The 13,156-nt window shown below is 40.9% G+C and overlaps 2 protein-coding genes across 2 annotated transcripts in view; both read right to left on the bottom strand.

Moving 5' to 3' along the window:
* The window catches only part of DNAJB13 (DnaJ heat shock protein family (Hsp40) member B13), a 15,515-nt gene extending 8,924 nt beyond the window's left edge, over positions 1-6,591 (bottom strand). The window contains exons 1-3 of the mRNA XM_006926606.2: positions 6,469-6,591; positions 2,027-2,130; positions 859-1,020 (exon numbers count right to left, since the gene is read on the bottom strand). Of these exons, the coding sequence (XP_006926668.1) occupies positions 859-1,020; positions 2,027-2,130; positions 6,469-6,536 (334 nt within the window). The 5' untranslated portion in view covers positions 6,537-6,591. The remainder of the gene's footprint in view (positions 1-858; positions 1,021-2,026; positions 2,131-6,468) is intronic.
* A 2,806-nt stretch (positions 6,592-9,397) lies between these two features.
* The window catches only part of PAAF1 (proteasomal ATPase associated factor 1), a 35,415-nt gene continuing 31,656 nt past the window's right edge, over positions 9,398-13,156 (bottom strand). The window contains exons 11-12 of the mRNA XM_006926605.3: positions 11,265-11,347; positions 9,398-9,856 (exon numbers count right to left, since the gene is read on the bottom strand). Coding sequence (XP_006926667.1) covers positions 9,779-9,856; positions 11,265-11,347 — 161 coding nt within the window. The 3' untranslated portion in view covers positions 9,398-9,778. The remainder of the gene's footprint in view (positions 9,857-11,264; positions 11,348-13,156) is intronic.

Raw genomic sequence — 13,156 nt, 5'->3', positions numbered from 1 at the left:
GTTAAGAGAGTTGCCCAGGATCACACAGCTCATAAGTGGCAGCACATAGATTTAAAACAGGCTCTCTGACTCCAGGTTCCTTGCTTTTCTCAGTTTCACATGGAATTTATAAACCCAGCTTCCTCTGGCAGACAGGTGAAGGCAATGTACAGTGGGAAGGGTCTCTAAGGTGGGCCCACTTATGACAATAACATGGAAAAGAGAAAGAGAGGACTTTTGAAATGCAGAAAGGCTGCAGTATAGTATGGAAGAAAGGACTGGGGGAGCCAGGCAGTAAAAATCTAGACTCTCTTGAGTTTCATAACTGGAGCCAGGAAGGAAGGTCTGAGTGTTAAGTGTTCTTGCAAGATGATTTGAGCCTCAGAAATCAACTCCTTGTCAGTCTATCTGGGACCTGGGATCACCCACCCATCCATCCATGCACTCATCTGACTAACACACACCTGTGCAATAAAATCTTATGCAGCCATTAAGATGAATGAAGATCGATATTATATATATATATACACACATATATATGTATATATATACACATATATATGGATATATATGTATATATATATATATTAGGTGAAAAAATTGGTGTGTACGATGTGGTCTCATTTCCTTAATGAAATAAAAGGCTTATGTAAAAATAAATATATGCTCATAAATGCATAGAATATTTCTGGACTAATACATAAAATGTTAACAGTGAGTGGCTGCTTCTGAGGAAGGAATTTATTTCTTCCTCAATAAATTTTTTATATTTTTTTACCGTGTACTATATATACAATTTTTTAAAAACTACTGTAAGAAAAGCATCTTTACAGCTGCATCCTTTCCCAGTAAGGCAAAGTGGTAGGGAGGACCTCTCACCATCGAAGGGGTTGTCTCCTCCGAAGAACTCATGGAAAACCTTTTCAGGGTTGCCGTGGAAGACATAACCAGTTGTCCATGGGGTCTGGGATCCAAACTCCAGAGGAATCCCGCCCTTCAGACCCTCCTCTCCAAACTTGTCATAGATGCCTCTCTTCACAGCTGTGGATATATGTCACCGTGAGGAGGGGTACAGTCTTGGGGGCTACGATAGCTAGAATGCTGGGAAGGAGGAGGCTATCGGGAAGAGCATGGGGCAAAATCAGCCTTATTTCTAAAGTGTCTGTTGTCTGGCAGTCTTTGGGAGGAGACCCTAAATGTTAAAGATTTCATCGCGGGTGGACCTAGGTATGCCCCATAGCCCCAAGGAGAGACGGGAGAAGACTGAGACTTGCTCGGGGAGGCGTGGGGACTGGAGTAGAAACAGAGAGACCGAGCGTCTTCTGGGATTTAGCCTAACTCAGTCATCATAGCTGCTGTCTTATCTGGGGGTAAATAGAATCTTAGACCTTTGAAATTTTAGAATCTAAGAATTCTAGAGCTTCCAAATTCTAGAGTTTAAAGTCCTGAAAACTTGGTACTGGTAAAACCTTAGTGATCTGGCCAGTCTCGTGCACAGTGTCTCTGATTGAAGTTTCCAGGACAAGCCTAGGGAAACCCACGAGAGCACTGCTCCAGGCAGGGGCAAAGAATCACTTTCCTCACTCTTTTGGTTTCTATAGGAGAGAGAGTTCCTAATTACCGGCCTCTTTCTGCCCCCTTTATATGCACTATCCTCAGGGAAATGGAGATGTAGCACCTGGGTAAATCTGGGAAGAATAATCTGGGTCTCAGCCTTAGCATTCTTCCCTTGGCAACAAGCATTGCGTTCTTTCCATCCTTGCAGGGGATGGTGGGGCATGGGGGGTGCGCCTTTCGTTTTGCCCTCATGAGACTGGGTAAGCACATTAGCCTAATCTGGAGACTTTCCACACCATGTCCTCCACCTTAGCTTGTGTTTACTGAGAAAGGCAATTCTTCATTCTCTTTCTGTTTGTTTTGATTCTGCTTACTTTATGTAAGGGCCGCTCAGAAAGCCTAACACTCAGAGACTTAAGGAATGATCTTAATGAAGAGGCGGGACAGGGGAGATGTCCTGGAGTCACTCCTCCAGGCTCCACTCACTCACGGTCGCTCAGCACGTCGTATGCCTCTGCTATTTGCTTGAATATCTCTACTGAGGATGGCTCAATGGACTTCAACGGGTGGTTCTTAAGGGCAAGTTTCCGGTACCTTGAAGAGGGAAAGTTAATAAAAGTCACAAAAGCTCACATGTTCCTGAGTGCTGACCATGGTTCAGAGCTGGCTCTATTATCTATTAACCGGTGGCCTCTCGGAGCTTTGATGTTCCCAGCTGTGATGGTCAGGGAGGCACATTGCTCAAATTCCCTTGGAGAGAACCCAGTGTAGGGAGCATGGCTGACTGACAGCTCCAGCAGCTGCCCCCTGGTCATTTGCGCTGAGGCTGCACACCTCCCACACCCCCACCCCAGCCGTTCCCAGCCAGTGCCTAAGAGTGCTGAGGATATTAGTGGTGGCTCAGCCCTGCAGGACACAGGATACCCCCAAGATACAACCTCTGCTTGAGGACTCCCCATCGGCCTGGTAGAGATTCCTCCAGACCACAATGCAGCCCTCCCTCCTCAACCCTTCTTTCTCTCTCTCCTTACACAGGTGTCAGACCTGCACTGTGGTCTGAAGGCTCTCCCTGCATACTCCTGCTCCCCCTTCACTCCTACAAGTGTTTCCCCCAATATATATCTTGCACATCTAATCCCACCTTGATGTCTCAACCTATACACAATCTTCTTGGAAAGATTAGATAAAATAAGGTGTCAAAGGGCCTGGTACAGAAAGCCACTCAGTGCATGTCAGGTCCTTTCACTGTCTCCCATCTCTGTGCTCATTCTTTTCCCCACTTCCGTATCTGCCCAATCCTACCACTCAGTGACTCGATGCCTACAGTATCTGAGAATCTATCATCAGTGTCCCAGGAGGGAAAAGGTGGCATGAACTAAGTGATTTATGGAGAGTTTAATGAGGGCCCACTCACCAAGGTGTTGGAAGTGGGTGGGAAACCACAGGGACAGTGCAGTACCAGAGGCCAGGAGTCCTGAGGTGCCCTAACCACTCCTGAGTCTACAGGAGTGAGGCGAGGAGAGGTTACAGGAATCCTCCAGGAGAGAGTGTGGCAGGGTCCTTGGCAAGGATTGTAACCTTCGGTTAAGGGACATAGCCAACCTCACAGGAAGGGAGCTGGGAATGAATATCCCAGACCCACTCTCCTCTCTCCCAATCTCCTGCCTTGGTTCCCTTTAGCAGAATACATTAGGAAGCCTAAGGGCCAGGAAGTCTATGCAGTTCAGATAGGTCAGCCTCCAGAGCAGAGAGCAGGGTGCCGAACGGCAGGGAGAGGGTCTGGAGGAGCAAAGGGAGGCTTTGGCACAGCCTCCTAAGTTGCTCAGTACAAATTTGACCCCACATGCTCTCCACTCAGTTGAGTGCAGCTCCTGGAAGAGCTCACACCTTCCATGGTTCCGGCACTTCTCACTCCAGGCACTCTCTACAGACAAGCTCGTTGATCCCACGGCTCTGACCACCACCTACTCACTGACAACTCCTAAATCTCTATCGCAAACCAGGTTCCTTCTTTGAACTTCAGACTCTGTATCCAGTTGCCCACTTGGAATCTCCTCTCCAATGTCCCATGGGCCCCACAGACTCTATGAGCCCAAACATAAATACATTTTCATTCCCTAATTTCCCCGCCCCCATTTGTCCAGGCACTGCAGCTGGAAAGCTGAGTATTTAATGGACTCCAAGTTCTTCGTCCCCTCCACCCCCATCCCATCATCGTTAAGACATGTCAATTTTTCCTTCTAACTAAAGTTCTGTTGTTCCTGCCTCTTCATCCCTACAAATAGTGCAGAACCAGTTCTTCCCTGATTCTGGTTTTCCCTTCTACAAACCATTCTGTGTGCTGTCATGGGCTTGCTCTCTCTTTTTAAATTGTTGCTTCTAAAATGCTCCCTGACTTAGTCATTCTCCTGCCTAAGACCTTCATTGGTTCACCCTTTGTCTTCAGCACAAAATCCAACTTTCTCTAAAATTCAAGCCCCTGCTTCTCTGGCATCCTCACTCACAGCTCTTTCTTCCTTTTCCCTTAACCCTTCCTGCCCTGACTCCCTTCAGTGCATTGCTCATGCCTTTGACATTCTACTCCTGTTCCTGTAACACTCACCCCTTTCTATCCCCTCCTATCTCCTCCTGGCAAATTTTTATTCATCCTTCAAAATTCAGCTCAGGGGTCATCTCCAGGACACCTTCCTTGACTGCAGCCTTATTGTAATTAGACTCCTCTTTCTCCTGCCCCAATGCCTTTGATCTCAGTACTTAGCACACAGTGCTCCAATTGTTTATTGACTGGTCTGTCTCTCCCACTGGCCCATGAGTTCTTGAGTTGCTGTGTCCAGTTCTCTGTGTCCCCAGTAGCTATCACTGAGCAGCAGTGAGTAAATGAATGATGGGAACTAACTGTCCCACAAAGCAGCCCATCTCTCTGTGGGACCACTCTGACTTTTAGGCAACACTTCCTCTTGCTGAGCTGGGTCTGCTGTCCTGTGACTCTGCCTCCATCCACGAGGATACTGGCTTGGCCCTTGGCCTTACAGAGAGAATCTGCTCTGTCTACCTTGAGAGGCTTGAAGACAATTGTCACAACCTTCCTGAGACTTCTAAACCAGGTCTTTTTCAGTTACAGAGGTCGCAGTCAGTTACAAGGGGAATTGCAAGTAAATTCTATCAATGAGTAAAAGTAGACATTTGAGAAGAGTTCTGGTTTTCATATAACTTGAGTGGTTTTAAAGTCCTCCCTGCAGTAATATCACTCTCATTCACCTGCTGTGAGTGGAGTCACAGCATTGAAGTGGCAGCCTACAGTGAATTAGTGATACTCAGGAGGTCAATAGCCAAGTGATTATGAATCTTTGTTATGTGAATTCAGCTTTTTTTCGGGGGGGGGGGTGTTTCAAAAATCTAAATATTCCAATGAGAGAGTGTGTTATACATGTGATTCATCCCTTAAAAGCTGCTGCAGGGGAAAAAGAGTTAAGCATTGTTGTTCGAAACGTATGTAGTTCTTTTAATCACTCTTTACATGATATAGTTTCAAATGCAAATAATTGCTGGGCATTTTTAAGCTCATTATCTCATATAATCCCATTTCAATATCATAATAAACCTTATCTATTATTTATTTATTTATTTATTTATTTATTTATTTGTTTGTTTGTTTACTTACTTACTTACTTACAGGTGGAAAAACTAAGGCTCAGAGAAGTTAAGTAATTTGCCCATGTCACACAGCTAGGAGATAGGAGAACCTGGATTCAGACATGGGTCTTTTAAATGCTTAAGTTGAACTTATCTTTCTGCATTCCAACTGCCTCTCCTCTTTGTGACATTTTTCTAGATGGGTCCCACTGGTCAATGAAACGCTCTGAAAAGCGGGTGACATCACACACTGTCCTAAATTGTTCTCTAATTGTTTCATGAGTTTGTGTTTTGTTTCTCTAACCACAGTGTAGACTCTCTCCACTTACCCCAAGTAGATCCCCTACAGGAGCTGCCATATGGTAGGTAACTATAGTGGGCATGGTGTCTTAATATTGGCTCTGCTGTTTACTAGGCAGGTGGCCTTGGCACCCACCTCTCAGGATTTTTGTGAGACTTAAATGAAATAATGATGGAAGGTTCTCAGAACAGCACCTGCACAGTACAATAAATATAGCTATTATCACCACCCAACCTTAACTGATTGAATTATCCTAGATTCCTTCCTTCTTCTTTACCCTCCAATGATCCAATTAATTGCCAAGTCCATTCTCTCCCCTCTCACCAGTCCACTGCCCTACTTCAAGCCTTATCTTTTGTCTGGATTATCAGGACAGCCTCTGAAGGGGTCTCTCTCCTTCCAACATAAGCTTCCACAGTACCAGTACTTCCCTAGCACTCATCATACTTGTTACTTATTGAACACCTATATTCACCAACAGAATTAAGTTCCATTTCTGTAAGAGTCATATCTCCAGCTGCTAAGACTGTACCTGACCCATATGGTAGTTGCTCATTAAGTATTTGTCCAAAATTTTTTTAAAGAAAAATTGTGCTGACTTCTACCCTGGGCTTTCTAAGAAATGAACCGCAAAGTCCCCAAGACTTGATACAGTTTGTTCAATGCCCAAATCCCATGTGACAGCCAAAAATAAATTTGTAACACATGCATCTGGCTAGGTCACTCTCTTGTTCGAAATCCTTTGGTTCTCCATAATAGTCAGGATAAAGTTCAAATACCTCCTTTGTCCTTTCTTTGCTAGGAAAACCAGGGCACCCAAGAGAAGAGACAGGGTAAAGGGTGACAGACTGAGAACCCTGACCTAGCCCAAAGCCGGAGGTGGACAAGAAGAGAAGGAACGAGGTTTACCTTGCCTGCCCTAAACTGTGCAGGAAAGCTCAGTTTGGAAGAAATGAAGGTAGGGCCTGCCCCAGCACACCCCTAAGGCCCCAACTTACGCCTTCTTGATCTGGGCATCCTCTGAATTACGAGTGATGTGGAGTATAGAGTAATAATCCTGGCCCATGGTTGGTTGGCAGTCGGTAGATAGTCCTGATTCCAGCAGAGCTGTTAGTCTGTGTTCTTTGGTTGCTCCTGACAACCACACAGGGGCACTCTGGGAGTTGTAGTCATTCTTGCCTAGGCAAACCACCTTCTCAGCCCTGCCTTACAGAAGAGTGAATGAAAGGACTAGAACTGGAGCTGATTCTGTGACCCTGATAAAGGTCACTCAACTCAGAAACCAGAGAATTTTTATGAAGAGTAGCAATTAAATTTAATTAAAAGTTTTCAGAACAAATACATTTAGCTGTTTTTAAAAAAATATTTTAGAAAAGTTTTAGATTTTCAGACAAGTTGGGAATATAATACAAAGTTCCCAAATACCCCATACCCTGTTTCCTCCATTATTAACATCTTCCATGAGTATGGTACATTTGTCACAAATAACCAATATCGATACATCATTTATAACAGAAGTCCATTCTTTATTCATATTTCCTAGTTTTTAACCTAATGTCTTTTTGCTGTTCCAGGATCTCATCCAGAATACCACATTACATTTAGTTGTCATATCTCCTCTTGGCTATAGCTGTTTCTCAAAACTCCTTGTTTTTGATGATTTTGATAATTTAAAGGGTACTGGTCATTTATTTTGGAGAATGTCTCTCAAGTGGGATTTTTTTTTTCTTTTTTATGAGTAGACTGGGGGCTGTGTGGTTTTGGAAGGAAGACCACAGAGGTAAAGTACCATTGGGGGAAGGGGTGGAGAGAGAGAACGATAAACATAAGAAAAAGTTAACAGAGATCTGGGTGAGGATACATTGGAATCCTTTGTACTATTCTTGTAACTTTTCTGCAAGTTTGAAATTATTTCAAAATAAAAAGTAAGTTAGAAAAAAAGTATATAAAATATATTGTTCCAAAAAAGAAACCTTTACTTTGCAAGGCTATTGTGAAGAATTGCTTGGCACAGAGTCCATGCTCAATAGCTGACGCCACTGCCAGCTTGAGAAACAGATGCACTTCACACAAGAAATCACAAGGGGGCATTTGAAAACCAAGAAACATTCACAAGGCCTGTAGTGGTGTGTATGGGGGTTGTTCACTCTTCCTTACCCAGAATGCACTCCTCAACCCAAAAGAAAAAACAAGCTTTGTCTGCTGCAAACTGGGGATTATTCACAAAAGACAAGGGTTTGGGGCACTTAAGAGCTAGCCTCTGCTCTTTTTGTTTGGATCTGGATTTCACAGCAGTTGTCAAGGGCTACTGCACCCATCACAACCACAATATTAGCTCTGGAGACCTATGAAAAGGGGCTCATGAATGTGATGGCAATAGAGAAGAGTGAGTCCTGGAATGGGAATTCAGAGACACAGTTGCTGTGTAATGAACTCAGCCATACCCTCCTCCTCATCATGTTTTCTTAATCTGACTTATTAGAGGTACCCCCAGACATCCTAGGAGTCCATGTTTCTAAGCTCTGGAATATGTACCTTTGGGTCATCTGACCCAAAACAAATCACTCCCTAAATGAAATTGCTCTAGTCCCAGAGGTCTTGTAACCACATGGTATAGTGGAAGGAGCACAGGCCTTGGAGACAGACTGAGCAAGGTCCAAATCAAGGCTCTGGTATTTAATTTCTTGAGCCTCGGTTTCTTTATCTGTTAAAACAGGAATAATTTCATTTCCTTTTTAACAGTGTTATGAGGATTAAATAAATATAATAACTAGAACAGAGCAGATACCCAATACTCAATGAATTATAGTATTTTATTTTCATAATTTTGTTTAGGCATAAGCAACAGGGAGAAACAAATGAAATTTAAAGTTAAGATAAACTGTTCAAGTTCCCGCTCTCTATGACCCTTGACAAATCATTTCATCTCTTTTGAGTCTCACTACCTGTATGTCACAGTGTAGAAATAAAGATTACATAAGAATTTATCTTTAAAAACTCTGTGAACCACACTATTACCCAGGCCAGGAATTATCTTCTTCCCTTAAATAAATCCAGATCTCAGCTTACATGGCCCAGCTCAAGTGTTGCATGCTCCAAGAAACCTTTTCTCTAATAACCTCTAAAATGTAAATGATTGGTATTCATACTCTGGAAATTATTTAAAAAGAATGAGGAAGGTCTAAATGTACTGTGATGGGAAGAACTCAGAAATATTAAGTGAAAATAATGGAATATATACATTATGATTCCATTTTTATGTTTAGAGAAAAAGAAGTGATTATGTCATACCTTGCTTAAAAACTCCAGTTCCCCACTGCCAACCAAGTGAAGTTCAAGCTCATTACACCTGGCATTGAAGCCCCTACACTATTCGGGCCCTGCCAACCTTTCCAAACTCATCGCATACAGACCAGCCTTGCCTTCTTAAACTCTGGGTTCCATCTATGACTAAAGTGCCCTTTACCATCTTTTCCTTTAGGTCTCAACTTTAGCCTGCATCAGAATCACCTGGAAGGCTTCTTGAAATACTGATTGTGGGCCACACTCATAGAATTTCTGATTTCGGTTTGAGGCGTGAGAATTTCTATTTCTAACAAGTTCCCTGGTGATACTGATGCACCTGTTTCCGGGACTACCTTTTGACAGCCACTGCCTTTACAATATGATTCAACTTCATCACCTGTATACAGGCTGACCAACCATGTCGGTTTGCCTGAAAGTGCCATGTAGCAGAAAACCCCTCAGTCCGAGGAAACTGGGATGGTTGGTTACCATATCTGTATAAAAATCTTTCCCAGGTTGCTGTTTATGGGATATTTACTGCTATTGTCAAGCAGTCCTGCTCTATGGCCAGGACAACAGGAAGCACCTGAGAAAGAAGCTCCATCAGCTTGACTTGTTGCTGGAGTAAGAAGTTTAACAATGTTTTTCAAATTCACACTCCTCCAAACATATTCTCTTTATTTCCTTCAGAGAACAGGTTTTCGTCCTCTGGTCCTTGTAAACTTTTAACACAACAGGTGTAAGATCAAACTGTAAGCAATTCATAACTTTGCCCTGTGTTGCTGGGGTGTTTATACAAGAAGTTGGGGCAAATGCAGTGAGCACACAAAACCTTCTTACTCAATTCAAAGTAAGTCTTGTCATGGAATAGCAACATCGCCTATGTAGCTGACTTTCTGTGACTTCCGAAGCGTGCCCAAGACAATAAAGGGTCATGGTCCTTGGGAAAGAATGATGATGCTTTTGCTCATTGTTGATCAGAGTCAATGTTTTTCATTAACTGGGACTCTTCTTTCCAAGGAATCAGAGGTCAGAGAGCTGATAGCGTCGCACAAGACCATCTCGACAACATGTGTATATCTGCTTCTCCCATGTGGCTACCTGGAACACAAGAGTTCACAGCTCTAAGTAAGTCTGGGAATCTTCCATTCCCATTGATCCCAGGCTCAAAGTAAGCCTGGGATTCTTCTATTTCAAAAAGACAGAGCCTTGTCATTCAGTAGTACCATATCTGAGAAGCTTTACTGACTTCAAAGACAAGAGAATTACATCCATGATATATATTTAAAAAATGGCTGGCCAGGGTCAAGGGCACTATGACTGAAGAACAGGGAAACTAATTGTCCAAGTGGACAGCAAACTCATTAATGCTGTGCATGGTTTAGTGCAGAGGGCCTGTACCTGGGGAGGAGATGGTCCACAGAAGGCCTGGGTATCCCTGAACCTAATAAAATTGTACACAAAGAAGTTCTCAATATATGTCTTTTTTTTTTTTTAATGAGGAGGATTTCATTGACTTCTCAAAGAAGTCTGAGATTCAAAGATGGTTAAGAACTACTAACTTACTGAAAATAGCATGAATTCTGGAGTTAGCTGAATATCAAGTTTGCTAATATGCAGCTGCATGAACTAGGGCAACTTTCTCAACTCCTTTGCGTCCCACTTTCCTCATTTGTAAAATGAAAATAATATGTTAATTCACAATGTAGAACACTACGTAGGAATTTAAAAAAAATAAAGTGGATCTATATGCATTTGTCTGGAGAGAGCTCCAAGATATTAAGTAAAAAAAAAAAGTCATAGGACAAAACATATAATATGACCCCAATTATGTACAAACCAAAGATAAAACTATATTATTTACATAAACACATAAACACAAAAACAGTCTTGAAAGATATGTGCCAAAATGTTAATGCTAGTTTCTTCTAGAAAGAAATGTTGAACTAAAAAGGTCTTAAAGGGGACTTTTAAGTCAGTATAATTTTTTTATTGTTTGGATTTTCATAGGTATGTATTAATTGTATATGTATATTTAAATTATAAGAAAAAACAGGAATAATACCTACACCTCAAAGAATAATAACAATGATTAAATGAGATAATATATGTGAAATATCCAGCATAATGTCTGGTCAATAAATATTATTTCCCCTTTCATTTTTCTCTTTCCATTCTAATTAAATGGGATAATCAGTCTTGAACTTTAAATAATAAATAATAGCTGATATTTATAGAATATTTTAAATTTACAAAGAGCTTTCATATACATTATCTCACTATTATCCTCATTTTATAGATGAATTAACAGATTGAGGACAGGATTTTTCAAGTTTTTAGAGCTAGTAAGTGATGCAGTCACTTCTGACTCAAAATTCTGATTTCTTTCTATCCCACCCCTAAATAATGTATCACCCCTATGATCACAAAGTAGCTGTATTCAGTCCCCTCCAAACCCCTAGGTCCCAGGTGAAAATCACCCAGGCCTGGTCTCCAATCAGGCCAGTACCTTATATACAGGGTCACAGTCAGTCCCAGTGAGCTCAATGACATAGTCTAAGTCCTGCTGGACAATGAAACAGCTTCCATCACCTAAAAGGCAGAAAGAAAACTTAGAAAGCTGAAAAGACAGTTGCATGTGAAGGAGTTTTAAAAAACTCAATATTTTAGTTTATTTCTGTATATCACTAGCCTAAAGAAGATTGTCTTAAGACCCAGATTGGCAAACAAGTCTTATTATGAGGACCTATAGTGGCTGCCTAGAATTCTGGGCTAAAGAGGATTTGAAGGCCAAGTACCTTTGATGGGAAGGTAATGTTTTCCATGAGCAATACCTGCCAAGGGCATAGAGCAAGCAACTGCAGATTTATATATCTGTTTGCAAACTTACCCTAAACAATGATTTTTAGCAGGGAATGTCTATATAAATGTTCTTCTAAGAAAAATCTATGTTCCTGAATTATTCTTCAATCTATAAACTTGACTACATACATTAGTAAAAAAGTTATACCAAAAAAGTAAAAGCATATCTAATTGTAAACTTTTTTCTCAGAAGAGCATGGACAAATGAAACTTGGGGGGATCTATGAACTGCTGATTAAGGTGATTTTTGTTTTTTAGATTATACAGTTTTATTCAGTTGTTTTCTTTCTGTTATTGTTCTTGTCTTACTTAAGTAAAAGTAGTACATGCTCATTGAAGAAACTTTTAAAAATATAGAAGTAAAAAAATCACCCATAATCTACCATTCAAAGAGAATCACTGTTAACAATTTAATGCATTTTTCCAATCTTTTTGTGCAGATTTTTATTTTACATCGTTGAGAGCATACTGCATAAAAGACATGTCTTTATGCCTAAAGTTTTTTTTCTATATTAAGATTATGACTTTGTATAAAATCCTGGAAAAGAATCGAAAGATATTAATTAAACTTTGCGAACTTTTTGGAAATCTGAAAAACTGCTTTCCAAAATAACCTATTAATAAATTTTATTTTAATTAATCTGTTAATCAATCTATACTCCAACCAGCAGCATAGAGGAAGACCTTAACCTTTCTTGCATCATTATTAATCTTTTCTTCCTCAAATCCTTATCTTTTAGGGATACAGATATAAATACTGACAGACAAAAAATATACTGTCTGTGATATGTTTCAGGATGAAACAAGATGAATCATAAATTGTTGAAGGTGGATAATGGGTACACCAGTTTCATTATGCTATTCTCTCTACCTCTGCATCTGTTCGACAATTTCCATAATAAAAAGTTTTTTAAATTATTTAATCTGACAATTTCAATTTCCTTTCTAGTGAATCAAAGGACCTCACAGATCATCTATTTCCAACTTCTAAACTAAGCACGAATTCTCTCTTCATCACCTTGCAGAGTACAGCCAGCCCATGCTTGTCCATCCTCTGAGTTAGTGGTGCTCACTACTGCAATACCAGCTTCCTTCTTATGAAACAGAAAGCTTTTCCTCATATTGAACTGAAATGTGGCTCTTGATAACTTTCTTTTATTGGTCTTAGTTTGTCCTCTGAAAACAGAGTTATAATTTTACTCCCTTTGCCTTTAGATATTAATGAGAGAAGTATGCCTTTCCATCTTTCCAGTAGAAAAGAGTTACAAAAAGTAGAAGGGTCACGAATTAGCTCTTCTCCATGTTACCTTTCACTTTACCCACGTTTTCTTGCCATAGAGATATTAATTTTTTTTAATGGCCTAAAGGTAGGACAGGTAAGGGAAGAAATGCAGAGGCCCTGGGTGGCTTCCATGCTGGTTCTCAGGGATACTAAGCTCTGTGACTTCGGAACCTCCACAGAAGCAATATAAGCTTCTCATGTGCTGCAATGTGACTCTAGGTTTGTTTACATTACTTCTGTCTCAAAACATTTTATTA

Source organism: Pteropus alecto, unplaced genomic scaffold, assembly GCF_000325575.1.
Source record: "Pteropus alecto unplaced genomic scaffold, ASM32557v1 scaffold7, whole genome shotgun sequence".
NCBI lineage: Eukaryota > Metazoa > Chordata > Mammalia > Chiroptera > Pteropodidae > Pteropus > Pteropus alecto.
The sequence above is the reverse complement of the archived record's forward strand: the minus strand, read 5'-3'. Positions and strand labels throughout refer to the sequence as shown.